A 23172-nucleotide genomic window follows, 5' to 3' on the forward strand; every position below is an offset into this window, starting at 1 on the left:
ACACTGCACTTTGTTACTCTGTTGCGCGGCTTGTTCTTCTCATACCAGGACTTCTTTCTTTTGACACAAGGTCTTCCCTTATCTCTCAATCTGTGTGGATGTATAATCTTGATACCAGTCTGCAAAAGAAATAAGGTTAGGGTTAGTATACTTTAAATGCACAAATCTAGAGAATAATGAAAAAATAATAATACAATAAAGTAAAAGGACAAAAGTAGATAATATTATTCATTGAAAAGATTCTCAAAACAAGAATACTTGAAAACAGACAATGGAAAAAGTTAAAGCATTTGAAAGAAATTTATGGTTATCAAACCTTATTACGATACTCATCAATGTCTTCCAATGGTGTTATTGACCATGATTAGGTGGTCCTATAGTAGTCTAATGTGTAGTATTTACTGCAGTACCTGCACACATAATTGATCCAATCACTCATCATACATTTATTGCATAACCACATTCAACTATTTAGGTGTAGTAAATTTACTCACTTGGACCAATCAGGATTCAATTTAAACAATGCAACTACACCATGTATGCAGGGGAACTTCCTCAATTGCCATTGTCGACATGTACAAGATTGTTCTTCCACCCGAACAACAAACACTTTACTAGTAGCTTTGTTAGTAACCTCATACACTTTGCGCTCTATAGAAGGATCACATTCATAGTTACCTCTAAGATCACACATCACCTTAATGAGATCTTTCCCAGCAGGAACAAGGTCACCAGCTTGCCAAGTTGCAGCAAGCTTTCTTCTATTTGAAAACAACACCATCACCAAATGTGTGTACATATCGATCAATTGAGTGAGAGGCTTGTCTCTGAATTTCAGGGCCATGTTATTAAAACTTTCTGAAAATTTAGAGTAGATGTGCTCACAAGCAACATCATGAGGAAACCATGACCTTGCCCAAGACTTAGGCTCTGCATCAATCAGGTATTGATATGCAACTGAACTTATCTCTGCAATTTCTTGCATGGCCTCCTAGAAAATAGGTGTCTAAGTTAATTCATTTGATGCAATAAGGCTTGACTGAAAGAATGAACGTTCATTATAACCAAACATTTCTTACCTCCCAGTGATGATACTTGTATGCCTTTGCAGCCTTCCAAAGAAAGTGTGTGAGTCTTGGATTTCTGAATCCCTTGGTCAAGAAATTCTTGTATAAATGCCTGGAAAGAAAAAAAAAAGGGCAAACATTAATCATTTCCAAAAAAAAGGGCAAACATTAATCAATTCCAAAAACAAAATCTACCTTAGGCAGTATCTATGATTTGCCAAAGGAAACAATCTTTTTACTGATTCAAGAATGCCCTTCATTCTATCAGAAATAAAGGTTAGTCCAGGCATATCAGGTATCCTTTTTCTCAATTCTTTTAACATCATAAACCAATTTTCTTCAGTTTCACTCATACAAATCATCACACATATAGGAAATACCCCATTCTGGCCATCTATACCAACTGCTGAAAGCATCACACCACCTAGCTTACCATTCAGGTGAGCTCCATCTAAGACAATAACCAATCTACAACCATGAAGAAAACCTTTGATCTGTGCATCATAGGCCACAATGACACTCTCAAACCTGTTATCTTGACCCTCTTTGGACCAACTGAAATGACCAATGCTATTTGGGTTCAATGAAGTAGCAGCTGTGACCAATTGTGGTGCTTTTGTGTAGGAACTCTCAAATGTTCCATTCCTTTCTGCTAGCACCAATTTCTGTGTACACAAAAAAAATAATAATTAGCATTTCCAACATACCACAAGGTTATCAAATAAACAAACACAAGGGAACCAAAAAAAGCATCAAAATCATACCCTTGCATTATTAGCAACCCATTTTGGTATGTCAGTTTGCAACCGAGGTCTAATGATCTTGTTAGCTATTTCAGCTGCCTTGTCCACTGGTGAATCAACATCCATTGTCTTCAACAAATACTTGGCTACAAATTTTGCATTGCATTTCCTGCTGTAGTCTTCATTCGGATTCTTACAGGTGTGTTCTGTGTTGCATTCTCTAACTGTGACTGTTGGATCGTCTTCATCTGGTAACTTTCTTGCATTCACCATCCAAGCACAATTTTGGGTATCCTTGTAAGTACAATAAGAATAGTGTCTCTTCTTATGTGCCTTCTTCACCTTAAAATCCCTATGTTTCAACACTGCATATTCCCTTAAATGATCCTTGTAATCTTGCATGTTTCCAAAAGCCATTCCACTACTTATTTCACCAGGTACAACCTCAGGAACATCTTCATTTATCATTTCTAGACGCTGTGGTTCTTTTAAATGCTCACCAAAATCTTTTTACCACTTAGCTTCTTCCTCTTGAGTGACATCATATCTGGGAACTTCTTCATCTGAAGTAGCATTTACTGGTGCACTCTGCTCTTCATAAAACCCACCTACATTGAAATCTTCATTACAATCATCAGTCTCATTATCAATATCTATACCTCTAGCACACATAGAAACCCAATCTTCATGATTGTACTTTTCTTGTGTTTCTTCATCTTCACTTTCCTCTTCACTTTCATCTCCACTCACCTCTTCCTCATTATGTTCCTCAAACAAAAAATCAGGCATATCATTAGGATGACAGTCATCTGATTGTAGATTAGGTAAATTCACCTGGTCATCATCTTCATTCCCCTGTACTTGGTTGTCTGCAACAAATGCTTGTGTAGCATTAACTTGTGCTTCATGCACTGGGTTTTCTGCAACAGATGCTTGTGTAGAAACAACTGGGTTTTCATGCACAAAATCAAGTCTTGTTGGTCTCATATCACTTAGCCCACTAACACTAGCAGTCTTATTAAGTCTTGGACTCCTCCTAACCTCAACCCTTTTACTAATAGTTTTCTTCTTCACTGGACTCATAAAATCAGTCACACCACTTACCCCACTAACACTAGCAGTATTACAAACAAAACCCCAATGTGTAATTGTAGGAATAACTACAATGAACCACAGTCTTACCAAATTGTCTTTACCTGGTTTCCCTTTATTCCAAAATGAAATAAAACTCTCATCTGTTTCACACTTATCATATGCATTCCCATTATCATCATCAAATAAAAACAGTTCTAGTGTAGAATTCATACCCCGTTCATTCACCAACCTGCTCTTTAGCATAGCCATGAAAGCTTCTCCACTGGTACCAGATTTAGAACCAAAACAATAAAGGTCCTTAAACCTCTTGCCTACATCTGTAATCCAGAAATTCCTATCCTCATTACGCATTCTGAAACATTTAAAAAAAATGAAACAATAATCAGTTTCACAGTAATCAACAATTACCAAAATAGACAAAGATACACAGAAATTCTTCAATTTCTTATCCCCTAAAAATGGAAAACCCCCAATTATAATCCCCAATTTCGTTTCTTTCAAACCCTAATTAGAAAGAGAGTTAGAAACAACCCTAAATCATCTGCTAAAAATTCAATAACCCAAAAATATAATCCCTAATTTCGTTTTATTAAAACCCTAATTAGATTTATTCAAACCAAAAATTTGCTTCACTAAAACCCAATTTTGTTTCCCTGAAATCCTAATTTCATTTATTATCTTTCAAACCCTAATTTCATTGATTCTCTCTGAAACCCTAATATCATTTCTTCTCTTTGAAACCTAATCACAGTTACCAGTTTCACAATGTTTCGAAAACCCTAAATCGTAAAACCCAAAACAAATTTAGGGTTCAAAGTTTACCTGTTCTTCACTGGGTTAAGAAACGTGATTCTTATCTTCTCCGCATCTATCTTCACTGGGTTAACGTCTGTATCTCGATCTCTCTGTCTCTCGATCTCTCTGTCACTCGATCTGCCACTGAGCTGGCTGTAGCTGCAATTGAGATTACTAAACAAATAGCGCTCAGTAGTTGAAGGCAAAGCCATTTAGGACTCCACTTTGGTATCTTTTTCTGTGATATGTACATCTCCACCGGGAAATAAACAGTTAACGGCCAGAAGGTAAATGCGCCAACAATCCCAATAACATCATTGAAGAACGGAAGAAGCATCGATATAAGTGTAGTTAGCACTACAAATAGTGTTCTCCAAACAACTCTGGATAGGTTGAGATTGTAAGGGCGGCATCCTGGGATAGGTACTTGAAAGTTTTTGTTGACGAAATCACTCTTTGGCCATTTAGTTGCTGCACATTTCTCGATGAAGGCAAATAAAGGCTGGCAATAGACTTGGTAACCTCCAACAAGGTGAATTACAATTGCAACGTTGGCATATCGACCAACCAATACGGATTGTAGAACCCAAATCCGGTTAGAAGGTTTCCTGGTGCCGTGTCACCGAATGCCGCATAGCCCATACATCCACAAAGCATGTAGAAGATGGTCGTAGTTGAAACACTGAATAAACTTGCTTTCCTCATAGTTGTAGCTTCTGATGGTGGTGCTTTTAATGTGTCCTGATTGTGCCAAATAAAATTTTTTAGATGAACAACATTCAAAATAAAGCAGTGATTTATTATTTTTCCTAGTAATAAAGACTAAAGAGGTGCAGTTAAAAATATAATAATTTGTACCTGAATTTCGATTAGGATCATCGAATACGAGTAATCAAAAGCAATGTTTCCAAGTGCTTGTGATTTCTTCCATATCTTTTGGGCTTGAGTTACCTTACCAATGCTAATTCCGGTCAGACTTCCTTTGAATTTCCCATTTTCTAAACAAAAGAATATAGTATACAGATTTCAGCAATTTTAATATAAATATGAAACCAATTACTAGAAGAAAAAAAAAAGAATCACAAAAAGGAACTATATATAGGCTAACCTGCCACTTTAGCGATTCCGAGACCCATTCCGATCCCGGAATAAGTAAATGACATGACTGCAGCAACCTTTGATAACCATGAAATTTGATCAAAGTCTGGTATTTGGGAGAATATAATTTGTAATACACCAAATATGATCATGTATGGGGTACTCGATGTAAGGCACGGGTTATCATTGTGGCTGGCATGGAAACAGTTAGACCTCTCTACAGCCCTGTTTTGTTCAAATTAACAAACCAAAAGAGAGATGAGAACAAAATTATATTTAATAATTATGTAATCAAAAGAAAAATTAACCCAAAATAAAAAAGTTTAGGTGAACTCACATCATACTTATGGATGCTGCAATCGTATATCCAATTCCCACACCAAAAAGATTTATGTATTGAATCAACCCACAAAGCTTGACCTTAGAGCCACCAAGATTGGTGCTAACAGCATCCATGTAAGTATAGTTTCTCGTGCCAGTAACTTGGTCACCAGTTCTATAGCAGTCAGAAAGTAAACAGGATGTGTAGTAAATCACAAAGGCGACCACCAACATCACAGCTGGACCAAGAATCCAACCAAGCTGAGCTATGGCCCATGCTAATGAGAGCACTCCTGATCCTATGACGGCCGTTATAATATGTGAAGTCGCTGTCCATACGGTTCCTGCAGGTTTAATCACAATCTTCAATATATATCTTCCAGTCTAAAAGAAAAATACTTTGACAATATTAAAAGTGATGATTAGTATTTACCTGTTCTTTTAAGTCGACCATCATCATCAAAAGATTTGGATCCACCTTGCTGTGGTGGCGTTATGTCAAGTGAATGATCATATTGCAACTGTTGATCCATAGTTGCAGCAGCAGCATTAGTCATATTGATGTCACCCATCTTCAAACCAATTAAATACAGACGGTAGGTAATTAAGCAAGTAGAGAGAAAGCAAGTTGAAAATTTGTCATGTGCTTTAGCTACACTAGACTTGTCCCCTTTTATAGGAAAACAAAATAATACTAAACCGAGTAGAATTCGAACAATAAAATGATTACGTATTAGGAAACAGATCATATTCCACTTCCACAGTATAAATCCTAATTCTTATAGATGTCATACAGCTAAGTCTTAATCTGCTTCAAAAATAAATAAATAATCCACTTTGTTAATTAAACATATTCTTCATAAACCGCGGATTCCTGATTATTATTCTCTCTTTTGCTGGAGGACTTTCTTTACTATCTTCTATTGCTGATGGTTTACCACATACACAACCCATTTCGAAGCAAAAAAACAGAAACAAAGCTACCAGATTTTTCTTTTCCAAACCCTAAAAATAGATGATCAAGAAGTAGAGCATGACAAGAATCAAAAAATGAAAAAGAAAACAAAAAATGGAATTCGGACACAAAATCCTAAAGACATAGATCTAACTATAGGGCATAATAATAATACTAAAATGATTATGAGTTATAGTAATGTATAGCCGATCAAAAACGTAGTAGTACTGCTGCTGCTGATGATAATGACGCTAAGAAAACTAGGTTGGATCTATACAAAAGGTCGGCGCAAAAAGAAAAAGTGGATAAATTCTGGGTGTAAGAAGGGAAACAACAACAAAAATTATTCCAGTTTTCAAGTGGGTGTTTCTTTTTTCTGCTCTTTAAGACTTATGGTGTATTTTGTTTGTTTATGCAGTTCACCAAGTCTCGTCCAGTATAGTTGAGGAATGTTCTAAACTGAGAGATCAACTTCGGGTTTCTAAGTTCCTGACTGATATGCTTTGTCAGGATCGTTTTGACAAAAATGATAAAATTCATGTACTTGAGACCCAAAGTCATTCTCTTAAGGATAATCATGACGTTATTAGAGAAGAGTTAGGTAAAGCTAATGATAAGAATCAGGTTCTTGAACACGATCTTGGTTTGTCCAAAGTTGAGTTGAATAAAGTTTGTGCTCAAAAAGCTGAAATGTATAAGCAGCTGCAATCTCTTAGACCCAACAAGGTTACACGTGAGGGCGCGTGTTGATATTATTAGTCCCACATTGTATGGGAAATCTAAGATCCTGCAGTTTATAACTCTATGGGCCACTCCACTCATTGCCAATTGGTTTTGAGTTGGATGCCTGTATTCTAACATGGTATCAGAGCAGACTATTTGCGACGAATCATTGACCGCGCCTTTACTCCGCGTCACCCGGTTTATTGTCCACGTGTTGTGAGGGGGCGTGTTGAGATTATTAGTCCCACATTGTATGGAAAATCTAAGATCCTGCGGTTTATAATCTCTTAGAGCCTCTCCACTGAGAGTCATGTCGTGTTATTTTTTCTCCACCATTAGTCCCACACCCCAATCTCCCAATTGCACCAGATCCGTCATTGCCACCTGCATCACCTGCAGTAAGTACTCCTTCTCCTCGTTCATTAACTTCAGGTGCTATTTCGTCCTCTTCCTCTCCACGTGCTCAAATTTCTCCGCTGCCATTATCTACATCACTATCGACGACAAATGAAGACTTCGTTACACAAGATTCTCCAACTCAAGATTTGGAATCAGTTCCAGCTCCACCTCCAGGCAACTTAACAACTACTCACAATGACAACTCGTGCTAAAGATGGGATTTTTAAGCCAAAAATTTATGCTGCTACTAAACATCCGTTAACTAATGATGCTGACTTTGAGCCTCTCACATATTCTCAAGCTGCTTCTTTTCCTCATAGGCGGACTCCCATGGACACAGAGTATTATGCACTTTTGAAAAATGGAACATTTTCTATAGTTCCTCCTCCTCCGGGTACAAATATTATTGGAAATAAATAGGTTTATCGCATTAAACATAAACCGGATGGTACTATCGATCGTTACAAGGCACGTCTTGTTGCTAAAAGTTTTAATCAAAAAGAAGGGGTGGATTATCAAGAAACTTTTAGTCCAGTCGTGAAACCTTGTACAATTCGTACAATTATTTCTCTTGCACTAGCTAAAAATTGGCCGCTTCATCAATTAGATGTTCAAAAGGCTTTTCTAAATGGGTTCCTCCAAGAAAAGGTTTATATGCGTCAACCACAAGGCTATGTTGATCCTCGCTTTCCAAATCATGTCTGCCGGCTACATCGATCTATTTATGTATTGAAACAGGCTCTGCGAGCTTGGTATAATCGTCTTAGAGCTCACCTTATTCATCTTGGTTTCGTAATTTCTAAGGCGGATAGTTCTATGTGTCATCAAGCTCATGTTACATACATACTTGTTTACGTAGATGATATTATTGTCACTGGCTCCTCTACAAATAGCATTCAACAACTTATTTTTGACCTCAATAAGGCTTTTTCAATAACTGATCTTGGCAACCTGTCTTACTTCTTGGGTATTGAGGCTAATCGTTCTCCTTCAGGTATGTTTTTATCTCAAAGAAAGTATACAATGGAACTCCTATTACGAGCTAAAATGGAAGGTGCCAAACCAATATCAACATCAAGTTGTTTTATCTGAGCATGGTGGTACTAGGTTCTCTGATCCAACTCTTTACCGAAGCATCGTTGGGGCTCTTCAATATATAACCTTCACTAGACCTGACATTGCCTTCTCTGTCAACCGTGTCTGTCAGTTTATGCACAACCCTATGAAAGAACATTGGGCTTCTGTCAAGCGTATTCTTCGATACCTTAAGGGTACATATGACTACGGGTTATTTATGAAAGCTAATAATAATCTTAAACTAAGTGCATTTGCAGATTTTAATCTTCCATTGAATGCATTTAGTGATGCTGATTGGGAAGGGTGTTCCGACTCTTGGCGCTCGACTAGTGGCTATATATTGTGTTTTCCTTGGCCCTAATTTAATTTCATGGAGCGCTAGGAAGCAACCTACTGTATCATGCTCAAGCACCAAAGCTGAGTATTGAGCTCTTGCAACTGCAACATCGGAAATAATCTGGATCCAATCACTTTTGAAAGAATTAGGAATCTCTAGTTCAGTACCATCACTTTGGTGCGATAATCTTGGTGCTACGTATCTTACAGTTAATACAGTTTTTCATGCTCCCACTAAGCATATTGATATTGACTACCACTTCGTTCGGGAACGGGTTGCTCGTCGTCAACAAGATGTTCGGTTTGATAACAACAAAGATCAGTTGGCTGATATTTTTACCAAGAGCCTTGGCTCTCCTCATCATGATGATTTACGACGCAAGTTAACCGTCCAAGAAAAATCCAACGAGGTTACACGTGAGGGGGCATGTTGAGATTATTAGTCCCACATTGTATGGGAAATCTAAGATCCTGCATGCGGTTTGTAATCTCTTAGGGCCTCTCCACTCATTGCCAATTGGTTTTGAGTTGGATTCCCATATTCTAACACTCATCTCCTGTCTTCCTTTCTCAGGTTGATGCAGGTATATATCCTACTGAAGTTGACGGATGCTACCAAGTGTAGTTGCGATAATGAGGGTTGTATATTCTTGTTCCATGTAGCCAGAAATTTTTTTATGTTCTTGGTTTGAATTGTTCATCATTTTCTGGCTTGCGCCTTCACATAATTTTGATTGCCTTAGTTTTATTGGCTTCATGTTGATGCTTTTCATGCATTCTTAGGCTCCAAAGTATGTTTGTTGTTTGTTCTTTCACTTGGCTTATCATAATGTACATTCAATTTTCCAAAACCCAAGTCGTTTTCAGAAACCTGGGTCAATTCAGTTCTTGTTGTTTACAAAATTAAAGAAATGACCTTGGAAAGTTTGATATACAAGGATAACCCGTATTGCTGAAAAGAAAAATGAGAAAGTTGTTGACGATGTTAAATTCGTTACAGTGGGAGACGAAACCAGTTGAAAGAAAAGAAAACGGAAAATAATGGAAAAACAAGACAAAGGCAAAGTGTAGTTGCAGGAAATCCTACAACCACACAAGTATGAGAATCTAACAATAATTAACCGATCTCAATGTAAATCATCTCTTTATTAATCAAAATCACAAGAACAATTACAAGATACTGGAAACTCTAAGTTTACTCTCTCTCTCTACAATCTTTCTCTCTCCTGATTTCTTGACCAAGGATTCTAAGAAGAACTCCCTCTTTACATGAACCATCTACTCTTTATATAGGGTATTACATAGTGGATGACAGCTAAGAGATCCTTTATTTTCGGAATCCCTGTGCGGTATTATCGCACATGTACATTAGTTATATTCGCAGACTCTACAAGCTTCGCACAAATCTTCACACTTTACTTGTGACTAAGCTGACATCATTCAATACGTCACCACATCTCAGCTGAGCGACGACCTTCGCACACATCTGATTGTCCTTTACTCGCATATAACACATGCGTGATATTCTATTTCTACATTTTTCCTCTTCTCATTTCGTTCTTTTCGCAGAATGAGCTAAATGAGAATCTTCAACTTGCCTCATCGCACATGCCTATTTTTTCAAATTCCATCTTGCCGACAAATATTTTAATCAAATTTAAACTTTTCTTTCTACGCGTGTCTTTTTGAACACATTTCATTCGACACGTTTCTTTAACCGCTCATCCTACCCAATTATTCATCGTATTAATAAGGCAACTTCCTCGAAAATCGAAAGTAATTTCTCTTTATATTTACTTCATCTTGTTATTCTTTTTACTTCTTATTCTTTCTTCTGCTACTGTTTCTTCATTCTTTATTATTCATTATTAATTTTTCCGTTTTCTCATCTTTTTTCTCTATTAATTGATCTCACCTTGATCATAATCTTCCAGGATTTGATCTTGATCTTAATCAAATTAAATTGTTCTTCAAACTTTTTTCATTCCCCTTCTTCTGATGGCACCAGTTTCTAAGAAAAACAAAACATCCTTCAAAACTTTGAAAGACCAATTCAGCATGAGAGGATATTCACTTTCTCTTCCTCCCGGATGTAACTATTTATCCAAACTCACACTTGATCTGATTAATTCGGAAAAATGGACAAATCAGAGAATTATTGTTTCCTTGGAACAAATTTTGAATGGTCTTCCTGTCCCATTATATAACCCTAATACTCCTTTATTCTATGAGATTTTAGATGATAAACGATTCGCACTGGGTATTTTTCAGCTGAGCGGTGATGTTATTAGGATAATTCTAGAATATGCTCGTCGCGCAGCTGGTTTAGGAACCTCTTATGCGTATGAAGTACGAAACAAACTGCACCGTGATAAAATGATTGATCCCACTGAGTATACCTTTTATAATTTCTTTAGTAATTATTATGTGGGACTCATGAAGAAGGAGTCTACTAGATGGGCCATTCGCATAAGAAGAAAAGATACTTTTATTGAGAAAGATAAAATCATGTGAGACGTTGATTGGAATGACAATTCCAACCATACTGCTCGTAGATCTAATGATGCTGGTTGGATAAACTGTCCCGTTATTTTAACGGGTCCTTATGTATCTGGCAGAGCTGCTGATCATTCCGACCTTCCCTTCCCGAAGGACATTTCGATTATCATCCTTGGGAACTTATCTTATCCGAAGAAGATAAAAAGGTATACTATTTTCGCATGAATATCTTCTCCTTCGCATATATTAAATTTCTTACTTTTTGCTTTTTAAAATCAGACTATAAAGGGAAAAAGCGAATCTAAACGGGTTAAGAAATCAGCTGATGCGACATCTTCGCAGAATGATAGAGTGCGGAATATTCCTTTTCTTATTTTAACAATATTGTTGCATCTTTTGCTCATCTGTATTATTTGCGTAGATGGAAACTTCAAGAACCCATAGTTCATCTTCCCCCTCAAATCTTTCTAAGAGGCGTAGAGAATTCTATAATTCTTCCTCAAGTTCTGAATCTGACGATGATGATACTTATGCTTCCGAAGATTCAATCAAATCGTCTATGAGTCATCTCTCTACCCTTTTTACTGATTCGATGGCAGCTATGGGTAATGACGAGTTACAGTGCAACTTTGATATGGTTTCAAAAATCTGTGATACTCCTTGCTTAGATGATCCATCTCTTCGCAGATCTTCAACTTTATTAAATCCAAGCTTTCAATTTTCCTTTGGTGTTCTGGCAATTTCTATTCTTCTGTAATTTCTTTAATAAAATTTTAATCTTCGTGTTCTAACATTAATCATTCAACTTCACAGATGTCTCGCATGTCATATATAGTATCTTCATATTACGAAAGAAGACTTCAGTCTCTTGAAGCTAAACTTAAAACTGAAGTTTCTACTTCTGCGAATACAAATTCAGAACTTCGCAAAAGGAATGATCAACTGGCTGGTATACCAATTCTTTTTTTTATATATTAATCCTCTGCCGTACTCATTTTTTCTTTATTCTTCTTTAATTATATATTTTTGCAGAAATCTACCGTCTTTCTGATGAAGCGGCTTCTCTGTTTCTCTCTGTTCATCATCCCATTGATGATGATACCCTCCTTAACTATCTCAATTATTCTTTAAATAACTTTACCGAAGATAAAATAAACTCCCTAACCTTGGAAAAACTCAAATCAGAATACCAACTTCTTAGTATCGACCATAGAAGTGCTTTGACCGCTAGTAATAGTTTTAAACGTCGTTTTTGAGAATCCAAAGAAAAAATTAAAGTTTTAGAAGCAAAAGTTACTCCCTTATTACTGAGAAAGATCAAATCATTCTTAACGGTGCGAAATCTTTGAAGGAGTTCCAAGAAACTATTCTCTAAGTTCAAATAGATCGAGACCTTGCCATAAAAGAGAAGAATGCACTTATTGAGCGAGAAAAATTGATTCCGTCTCGACTTCTTATAAAAAGCGACGCTTAATTTGATTGGGCTGCTAGAGTCTTAAGAATGCTAGAGAAGGCTTAGCTGTGACTATGAGCCTTAAATCCGAACATTTTGCCTTGATTAGATATATTATGTCTAATAATGAAGGTCGTTTATTGCTCCTTTATGTTTGTCATTTTTGAATAGAATTATCCTCTTTTAAATCTAACTTGTTTTTATATTTCGCAGAAAAGGAGAAGAAACAACTTGGGGATATTGAAGAACTGAAGAAACAACTTGAGGAATCCAGAGACTATCAGACGAATTGAGCGCGAAGTTCACTACTCGTGATTCCAAATATCGAAAGCTTAAGAAGAATTATATCACTACTGTCTCAAACAATAGCAAGGACGCTCTTAGCGCTTGTGATGCAGCAGTTAAGATAGTCTGCGAAGAAAATAATATTCCCCTTATAAAGTATGAATTTGCTGATGTTCCTCCAAATGATGATGTTCCTGATACTTCTGATAGTGAAGCAGAATATGAAGAAGAAGAAGAAGAAGAAGATGAAGAAGAAGAAGTCCATGATTCTGATGTTGAACGAAGCAAATATGAGAATCCTAGTGATAATCAAGGCAATGAAGATAATCCACACGAAGACTGATTGCTTTTTATTATTGTAGATTCTTCTTTCTGCCTCTTATCCTTCTAGTATTCTTCTTGAATATGTTATACTTCTCAAATATATTGACCACCTACTTCACTTTATTTTTAAATTTGTACTTATCAAAATATCAACCTCCCTCATGTGCGCATGAGTTTAAATTTGTACTTATCAAAATATCAACCTCCCTCAGTAAACTTTTCCACTGCTTGTGATGTATGCCCGTTGGTTAAACAATCTCGATTATCATTTAATAAACATAATATTTCTTCTAAACGCTGTTTTGAACTTATTCATTGTGATATATGGGAACCTTTTTCTACCCCATCTCTCACTGGTGCAAAGTATTTTCTTACCATTGTACATGATTTTTCCCGTTGCTCAAGGGTCTATTTAATGCATTCCAAAAGTGAAACTTGCAAATTTATCAAGTTTTTTGCTAAGTATGTTGTCACTCAATACTCTACACAACTTACTAATATCTCTACCGGTGTCTCTTTACCTTTTTTTCCTATATTGCAACGTATCCAATCTGATAATGGTCAAGAATTTCTTTCTCATGAGTTTCAGGCATGGGTAAATGAGAATGGTATTCACCACCAACGCAACTGCGTTTATACTCCACAACAAAATGGAGTGGTGGAAAGAAAGCATCGGCATTTGTTGACTGTTTCTCGTGCTCTTTGTTTTCAAGCAAACTTACCTATTACCTATTGGGGAGAATGCATTTATTGCCACTTATCTAATAAAAAAGATGCCTACTCCGGCACTATCTGAACGATCTCCTTATGAAGTCATGTTAGGTAAGCAACCTGATTATCGTAATCTTCGTGTTTTTGGTTGCCTATGTTATGCTCGCAATACTAAAATTGTCAATAAATTTGATCCTCGTGCTACACCTGGTATTTTTCTGGGTTATCCATACAACCATAAAGGTTATATAGTATTGTATTTATCTACCAAATCTACATTTATCTCTAGGGATGTTGTTTTTCACGAACGTGTCTTTCCCTTCAAAGATGCACAAATTCATCGAAGTGATTCTTTTCAATCTGTTACTCAAGAGGAATTTTTTTATGAGGCTACTCCTCTTTCATATTCACGTTTGCTCCCAGCAAACATTATGTCACAACCACCTTCACAGTCACCTGTGCCTACTGACAGGGAATCTGGCGGCTCATTTTTACGCGATATCACTTCAGAGTCTGATGACTCCTCGACGCCTACTGACAGGGAATCACCTGTCAGGGCGACCAATGATTCCCTTCCGATATCCTTTTCTAACTCAGCTCCTGCTATTGACAATAGGGTTTTACCTTCTACAGATTCTTCGCAGGCTACTGAGTTGCGTTGTTCAACTAGGGAGCATCACCGACCCTCCCACTTGAAAGACTATATATGTTCTGTTAATCAATGCACTTCACAGTCTCCTTATCCTCTTATTAATTATATCTTTTTTGATCAATTCACTGCACAACACCGTGCATTTCTCTCATTAGTCATTGCCAATGACGAACCATGCAATTTTACGGAGGCCATCAAAATTCCGGCTTGGCGTTATGCAATTGTAAAGGAGCATACATCCCTTCAAGACAACGACACATTCACTATCACTCATCTTCCACCGGGTAAAATTGCCATTAGATGTGAATGGGTTTTTAAAATCAAATATAGACTGAATGGTGAAATTGAACGTCACAAAGCTCGCCTTGTTGCTAAAGGTTACACACAACAAGAGGGCATTGATTTTCACGATACTTTTGTACCGGTTGCAAAATTAGTCACTCTGCGTGTTTTATTGTATGTTGCTACCATTCATAACTGGCCTTTGCATCAACTCGATGTTAACAATGCCTTTTTGCAGGGTGATCTACTTGAGGATATTTACGTAAAAATTCCTCCAGGTTTTCAAAAAAAGGGAGATACACGCGTTTATAAACTCAACAAATCTCTATATAGGCTCAAGAAAGCATCTCGCCAATGGTTTGCTAAATTCTCCGCAGCCTTAATTAATGCTGGTTTTAGCCAGTCCCGTGCAGATTACTCTCTTTTTACTTTTTATTCTGGTAATATTTCTTTATATATTTTAGTTTATATTGATGACATTATTATTACAGGAAACAACGAATCTGCCATTCAAACGCTCAAAGATACACTTGAGTCGCAATTTTCACTTAAGAATCTTGGTCGTTTACAATACTTTCTTGGTACTGAGGTTTTTCGGTCTCCAAAAGGTATTTTTATTTGTCAACGTAAACACATTTTTGACATTGTTAATGATTCTGGTCTTTTAGGTGCTAAGATTGCTCCTTCTCCCATGTAATAAAATCTTAAGCTTCTTCCCATTTCAGGTACTCCACTAACAGATCCAAGTATCTATCGTCGTCTCATCGGTAGACTACTCTACCTTCAAGTCACCCGTCCTGATATCACTTACTCAGTTAATTACTTGAGTCAATTCATGCAGCATCCATGTTCTGGTCATTTAGAGGCTGCTCATCGTGTTGTTCGTTATCTTAAGGGTACTGTTAGCAATGGCATCTTTCTTTCTGCTACTAGTACTTTGTCCCTTGACGGTTATACTGATTCTGACTAGGCAGGGTGTCCCACAACTCGTCGATCGACGACATGATATTTTACAATGCTAGGCAATATTCCTATTTCTTGGAAATCCAAGAAACAACCAACCATATCACTTTCTTCTGCTGAAACAGAATATCGTGCTCTTGCCAGACTTACTTCTGAATTGCATGGTTGCATTATCTTTTTCAGGATCTTCGAATCACTATTCCGAAGCCTATTCCAGTTTATTGCGACAATCAAGCCGCAATTCATATCTCTGAGAACCCAGTATTTCACGAACGAACTAAACATATCGAAATCGATTGTTATTTTGTCCGTGAAAAACTATTGTCCGGTCTCATCAAACCAACTCACATTCCATCGGCTGATCAATTAGCTGATATTTTCACTAAACCACTAGGAGTGGATCATTTTCGACGTCTGTCCAGCAAGTTGGGCCTTCGTCCTGACTCTCCTCCGGCACCAACTTGAGGGGGGTGTTAGACGTATGTACAGGTCATATTGGTATGTGCGGTCACAGCACATATCCAACATACAGGTCCAAGACTGATATAGTCCAAGTCCGTTGCAACTACCAAGCCTGATGACTAGAAGAAGAAGTCTGTATATATTCAAGTCTTCCGATAAATAAGAAGATATTTGTTGTAACAAGTTATATTGAATCTCCAGCAATGTCGTACAGTTTGTTTACTTAGTTTTAGAACTCCTCTCTTGTAAATCATATAAATACTGAATGAAACATAATCTGCTCAACAATTGTGAGACAGAAAATTATCTAAACTTAGAATTCTTGAGACTCCTTGGCTTCTTATTCTTCTTCCATGTTTTTCCCTCCTTATTCTGTCTTATCTACTCTATGATCACTTTTTTGGGTTTTCTATTTTTAGGTTCGACAAGAACTAAGCAGATACTGGGCAATGCTTTGTGATCATGAGCTACCAAATACCATAAAAAGGACATCTTCATCTAAGGTATTTTTCTCCTGTCTTTTTCTACTGATGGTACCCAATTAGTTACGATTCTGTTAATAGAAGTAATAGAATCTTTTATACCCGTAATTACTATCTTCCCTACGGTTAAAGAGATCTGTGCAGGTAACAGAGTCTGCGCTAGTCGTTGGATTGACGCAGTTGATGGAATCTGGTAAGATCACTGAGTCTGAGCAGGGAACTGGTAGCATGCAGGGAGCTGATACTGCACATGGTGCTAAATCTTTTGTTCCATTACATGAAAAAGGAAAGGAAGTCGTTGATCATCTTGACTTTGACATTAATGCTACTGATGATGTTATCATGGAATGGGCCATGAAGGAGTCTACCATCCCTGTGTTGAAGTCTGCGGTTCCTCACGGACAAGAGGATGCTGCCGAAGCTGGTGATGATGATGTTATTGATGCTATTAGTGATATTGATGATTCCTTTTTTGAGGATGTAGACGGTGTACCCTTGCACGAATCTTTTCCCTCTCAAGGTGAGAAAGGTGCTCCGAGACGAACGTGCCCCAGGCGAGTAATGCTTTTGAAAAGGGTGCATTGTCCGATGGAGGTGCTCCAGGTGGTGGTCTAGCTATTAGTGGCATTGTTGGTGGTGCTGTTGGTACTGGAGTACCTAGTGCATTTGCTCAAGTACTTGGTGAAGCTACTCAAGTTGCTGCTCTTCTGTGCTCCGACAATTTCGTGAAACTGAGCGAGGAGGAGCAAGCCCGAGTCTTGAGTTCTCAAGACAGGACGACCCAGCTTCGGCTCATGACTTTTGTGAGTATCTGTGGCATAAATTTGCTTGTATGTTATTTGGTTCAAAGTTTCCCCAAACTAATTTGTGGTTGTTCCTTTGTTGTCAGTTCAACAATTTTATGATTGGTATGCTGTCCTCGTCTTGGGTTGCTAGGAAGCGAGCCAGAGTTTTGGAGGACGATGCTCGTCGTATGCAGTTCGAGTTGGATGCTGCCAAATTGGAAATTGAGACTCTGCGCCGAGAGAAGCAAGCTCATGAAGGTATTTTTCATCCCTTTATATTTATTTACTTTTATATTACTAGAGGGTTGGGCTTCTTGGGCATGAAGTGGTCCTTCTATTATTATTCACGATTTATCAGCTCGAGGAGAGGATAAATATCACGGATTTTAAGTATAATCGAGAACTTCATTTTGTGAAGATTGATTTAAGTTCACGTTAATGCAAGATTGATTCATTGGAGGAAGAGATTGATCTTACCAAGAAACATGTGGATGTGCATCGTGACCACATCCAAGAACTTCGAGAGAAGGTCGAGGAAGTTAAAAAGTTGGCCGTGGCTTGTTCTGATGAGATTAAGTTACTCCAATCTCAAAAGAATAGTTTCATCCAGTGGCAGTATAACCACTTGCCCATACTGCAGCAGGCAGAGGAGGACATGGAATAAGGGATCGTGACAGGCATATGCTGTCTTGTCCTGTTGGCGATGGTCCGGTCAGTTCGTTTGGAGCAAAAATTAGTGCTTTAGATTTCGAGAAGGCCCAAGTTGAGCAGACCCTAAATTAGTGCCTTTTTAATTATGACCTGCTCCTTGATTTGTTCCTTAGAAACTTTTTTGCTTACTACTGTTATCTTGTCTTCTTGCTGTCTCATAGAGGCTTGTCAGCGTGTGCTTGAGATGGAGAGGCAAGTGGCTGAACTTCAGGAGGAGATAGTGAATTCGGATGGTGAGCTTAATGGTATTGAAGCTCGTCATGAGGAGGAGCTAGAGGCTTAACGTGCTGAATGGAACAAAAATATGAGTGATCTTCATGCCGAGTATGCTGTGAAGATTAAGAATTCCTGCAAGGTTGTCATCCAGCGCGAGCGTCAAAGAGCTGCTTTTTCTTCCCCGAATACTGTGAACCCAGTTAGGACCCTTGTTGAAGAGATTGTCCGTGCCCCAGCTGCTGGTGGTTCATCCGAGGGTTCGGACAAACATAAGATTGCTACTGAGCAAGTTTAAACATCTTTTGCGGCTATCTTTAGGTTTTGTAGTAGCTATGACTCTGCTTAGTTTTCTCCTCTGTCAGAAATTTTGTTCTTGTGTTTTTTGACTGGTAAGTCCTCATGTGTACCTCCAAGGCGATGTTTAAGGTAGTGGTTCTTGAAGTAAGTCATCCTGATCATTCCGAGGCAGTGTTTAAAGGTCTTTTTGGGGGTAAGTCCTCGTGTTGTTGCAAGGCACTGTTTAATTTTATTTGATAAGTCCTCTTTAGTTTGAGGCGATATTTGAACATGTAATTTGTACAACTATATAGCTCAACCGCATTTCAGTGGAAAGATGGCATTATTGCTGATCCGAAAGCTGCCGTTGCGACATTAGAGAAGCATATGGTAGGTCCATGTACGTGTGTTAGATTACAATGCTCTACGTGCGGATTTGACTAAAGGAAATGCTTTGGTTGCAAAGATATCCACTGATGATTTACTCGAAGTCGTTGTCAATTGGTGCGCTCCCAGTCTGAGTTGCTTCAGAGAACGAGGCTAAAAGCAAGAAAGGCTTTATTTCCTTAGGTGTCAGGACAGATGTGGTGGAAAAGAGGTTCCCTGTTTGGAGTCGTAAAATTCTTGTATGAGAATGGATTTCGGGCAAGCCAAGATGAACTTTGATAAGCTTAGTGAACATTTCAGTTGGTTCGATGCAGAGAAAGTTGAGGCCGAAAATAAGTTAGAGGAGTATCTTGGTCATGCTGAAGGTAGCTTTAGGGCAGAATACTTATTGTTTTCCGTACCCCTCTTTCTTTCATCTTACGCTCCCTTTTTGGCATGTTTTCAGTGCTTCAGGAGCAAATTGTTGGACTGACCAAGAAAGTGGATAATCTAAATGCTGATGTGATTAAGCAGACTAATTTGGTTAGCGACATCTCGGGTCTTGCTTTCACCAATGAAGCTCGTGCTGAGAAAGCTGAAGCAGAAGTTCAAGCATTAAAGACGCAGATGACTGAGATGAGCGAAAATTTTATGCAGGATATTCATGCACTTGGGATTTCCATTGGGATTGCCATTACTAAGGAGCTTAAAGATGTTTTTGATTTAGCAGACGCCACTAGTCCCATGTAGTCGTTGTTTTAAGAATATTTGTGTTGGTTCAGTGAACTGTGGGCCGCGCCACCCACTGGAGTTAATAGGGGGCAAGTTTTCAAGCTGGTATGAGCATTTTCTTTTTCCTGCTCTTCTTCAAAGACTTGCGGCGTGTTTTGTTTGTTTGTGCAGTACGTCAACTTTGTATTCAATATATTTGGTCTATGGAGGCATGTATGTCAAAACTTGGGTACCTCTCAGTGTCAGCTGAATGTCGTGCAAGAGGAATGTTCTAAACTGAGAGTTCAACTTCTGGTTTCCCTTAATGATACGCTTTCTCAGGATCTTTTAGATAAAGATGATAAGATTCATGTTCTTGAGACCCGAAATCTTTTTCTTAACGACTAGTGAGGGTTGTATCTTTTTGTTCCATGTAACCAGAATTGAAGTGTCCCTTGTAGATGGAACAAATTTGATGTTCTTGGTTTTTTGGACAATTTTTCTCTTATTCTCATTTGCACGAGACATTTTGAGTTTGAAGGATATTTTCTTTTTTTGATCATCTGCAGGATATTTTCTGACTTCCGCCTATACATAATCTTGCTTTCCTTAATTTTATTTGCCGCTCGAGCTTTGACTTAGCTTATTATTGTGTATATTCAATTCGCCAAAATCCAAGTCGTTTTCAGAAATCTGGATTAACTCCATTCTTAATGTTTCTGAGATAAAAGATACTAATAATTTGGTAAGATGAAGGTAACCGAATAGATTATATTTAGTAGGCAAGAACATCGCATGAATATTCGGTGTCAAAGGAATGTTCGAGTTTCTCCTTGATTATAGCTGTTTTTTCGTTATTTAATTGCGGATCCATACGCTGAATTATTCAAATAGCTTCTACCTTCTAGTAGTATATATATATCCCATGTCATGTGACGGAGAAGAAAGCATTTCATAGGGAGCTTTACCTTGAAATCAACCAACATCTTTATGTGAGTGTTTGTTTGCAAGAATATATTGCACATTGATTTGCTCTACCAGATCAGATGTGATTCACTAGCATTATCATACTATACAGCAAATCATTAGAAAATAGAAGTTGATGTGGATGCTCTTGCAATGGATTATTCATCCGAATCTTCAGATTTGTTCTGTTCAATTGTTTTGTTATGTTTATGGTTTGGTTTTGCGCTATGGTTTTACAATGGTTCTCATTATGAGGTTTCTTAGTTATTGAAACCCATCCACTAAAGAATACAATAATAAATTATGAGTATCGAGGGTTCATAGATCGGAAAACAGAAATCAAAGAAGATAATGTTTAAAGTGGTTCGGCACTAACGCCTACGTCCACTGATAGAACCCCGAAGGGTGAATTTGATTGATCTCACGCTGTTCTTTATAGTGTCATATGACTAAACCTAAGAAGATAATACCTTAACTAAAATATCTTGACTAGGTAAATATTTAGGAAAATATAAAGATTACATTTAATAATTTTGATCTTGTAATCTGTAATTATCTTCTAATATCTTCTCTTCATGGACATTGCACGGACACCTCGGTATCTTCTCTTCACGTACGGTTACCTTGATATCTTGTATATGGGGAATATATTTCAACACCCCCCCCTCAAGTTAAACACGGAAATGTTTTGAAGTGTTTAACTTGAACCATCTCAATAAAATGTCTTGTAGCTTGAACTTTGATTATTGACCATGGTATTTGATCTTCGATGACGGACCACGATTGTTGACCATGGTTGTTTAAGAAAGTTGTCACAAATGAAAACTATAATTTCAAAATGTTATCAATAGCTAAAACAGTTTGTTGATGCTTCGACAGGTAAGATCTCTGTGTAGAATGACAAACCATTTCTCTTTATAAGCGATTGAAAACTGGAGTTGGAATTAAAAGATGATGTACGTAAAAGGTGATGGGTACTGTACGTCTCCATGAAAATGGTATAATAGAACTCAGAAATGTAGTTTAAGAAACTAGAAGAAGCTCCAATAGATAGTGGAACTGATCATACTCAAGAAGAAACAGAACATTATTGTCTCCTTGGAACTTATGCTGGAAAAGCATAAAAGATGACGAATCGATTTGATCGATCAAAACCAATATTGGTGAAAGATATGTTTCAGATTATGATTAGGATATTGAGATAAATCCATCATATGATCTTGGAAATAAAAGAAAAATTGTGGAACACTACCTGCTGAATCAGTGGTAAAGAGTATTGACCAAGCAATGTTATCGCCTTCTTTTGAAGGGTACTTCCCATTTGATTACGAAGATCCATATCCATAGTCAACAACTATGATAAAGAACTCATGAAGTTGAAGATAATTGATTTCAAACTCAACATCTTTGCTTGAATACAGAAAAGACTGCTTTATTGATGAACATGTTCCTTTCATTGGACAACAAGAATCACTGCAATGGCTATAGATGCGGACCATTGTTGATCTATGTGGAAGAAAAATAATTGAGACTGATAGTTCTATGTGTTAGCTTGCGAGGAACACCAAAACTATTTGCTATGAGTTTCACGGAATGAAACTTATGTTTTCCAGAAACATAAAAAGGGAAAAGGGAAGTTTACTGTAACAAAATGATGTTACCAAAATCTTAAATGAGATAATATTTTCTGTAAATATTCAGAAATAATGGATGGATATCCCGATAAAGATGGAAAATCCGAAAATATGGAAACTTCCATAATAAATGAATTGATCACCAGATTTTGGCAAGGATTTCGAAAAATGGAGATAAATACTCCTAATTACCATAAAAATTAGGCGAAGAGTATTGATATTAAGAGAATATCTTGCCGTGAACAATGGCAAAATATTAATTGAATATCATGTTCGATGTATCGACATGACATACCGAAAAAAATAGACCCATGGATTGAACGTGGGTTTGAAACCACATATTGGAGAATCCAACTGTGTACATGAAAATATTCGGTCTTGAGAAAGAAAAACCTCAGTGAGATAACCTTGTTAAACAGTTGAACAAGATATCCGGAAAACGGAATACTCTTTGGAAAATTTTCCGAAAAATGGAGAGAAGTTTTCGGGATTGAACTCTTGGCAAACAAAAAAAAAACAAGGAAGAAATAAATTCCAGTGAATGTATATACTTGATCATCCACGACGTGTTTGATCAAATCAATTGCTAGATATAATAGCAACGAAGAATAAAATGAAAATCAATGAAATAATTATTACCTGATCTATATCAAGGAGCCAAATACTTCAGATAAAGATTTTAGAACACAAGAATCTTATATGCAAAATCGTGAATACTATACCATCTCTTTACTGTTTGATGGCTTCAAAACAGAAAGAGCATCGACTAGTTTAGATGCAAACAA

General features: G+C 37.3%; 1 protein-coding gene and 1 pseudogene across 1 annotated transcript; both read right to left on the reverse strand.

The window, feature by feature from the left end:
- Positions 1 to 364: 364 nt before the first annotated feature.
- Positions 365 to 2278, reverse strand: LOC113326886. The gene is made up of 5 exons (XM_026574550.1): positions 1832 to 2278; positions 1263 to 1732; positions 1080 to 1179; positions 495 to 991; positions 365 to 410 (listed from the first exon to the last, which is right to left on the reverse strand). Exons 1-5 carry the CDS (start codon positions 2276 to 2278, stop codon positions 365 to 367), a joined length of 1560 nt encoding a protein of 519 aa, XP_026430335.1.
- A 42-nt stretch (positions 2279 to 2320) lies between these two features.
- LOC113326887 lies at positions 2321 to 5652 on the reverse strand (annotated as a pseudogene).
- Positions 5653 to 23172: the final 17520 nt, after the last annotated feature.

This window comes from Papaver somniferum, unplaced genomic scaffold (genome assembly GCF_003573695.1).
Source record: "Papaver somniferum cultivar HN1 unplaced genomic scaffold, ASM357369v1 unplaced-scaffold_10, whole genome shotgun sequence".
Lineage (NCBI taxonomy): Eukaryota > Viridiplantae > Streptophyta > Magnoliopsida > Ranunculales > Papaveraceae > Papaver > Papaver somniferum.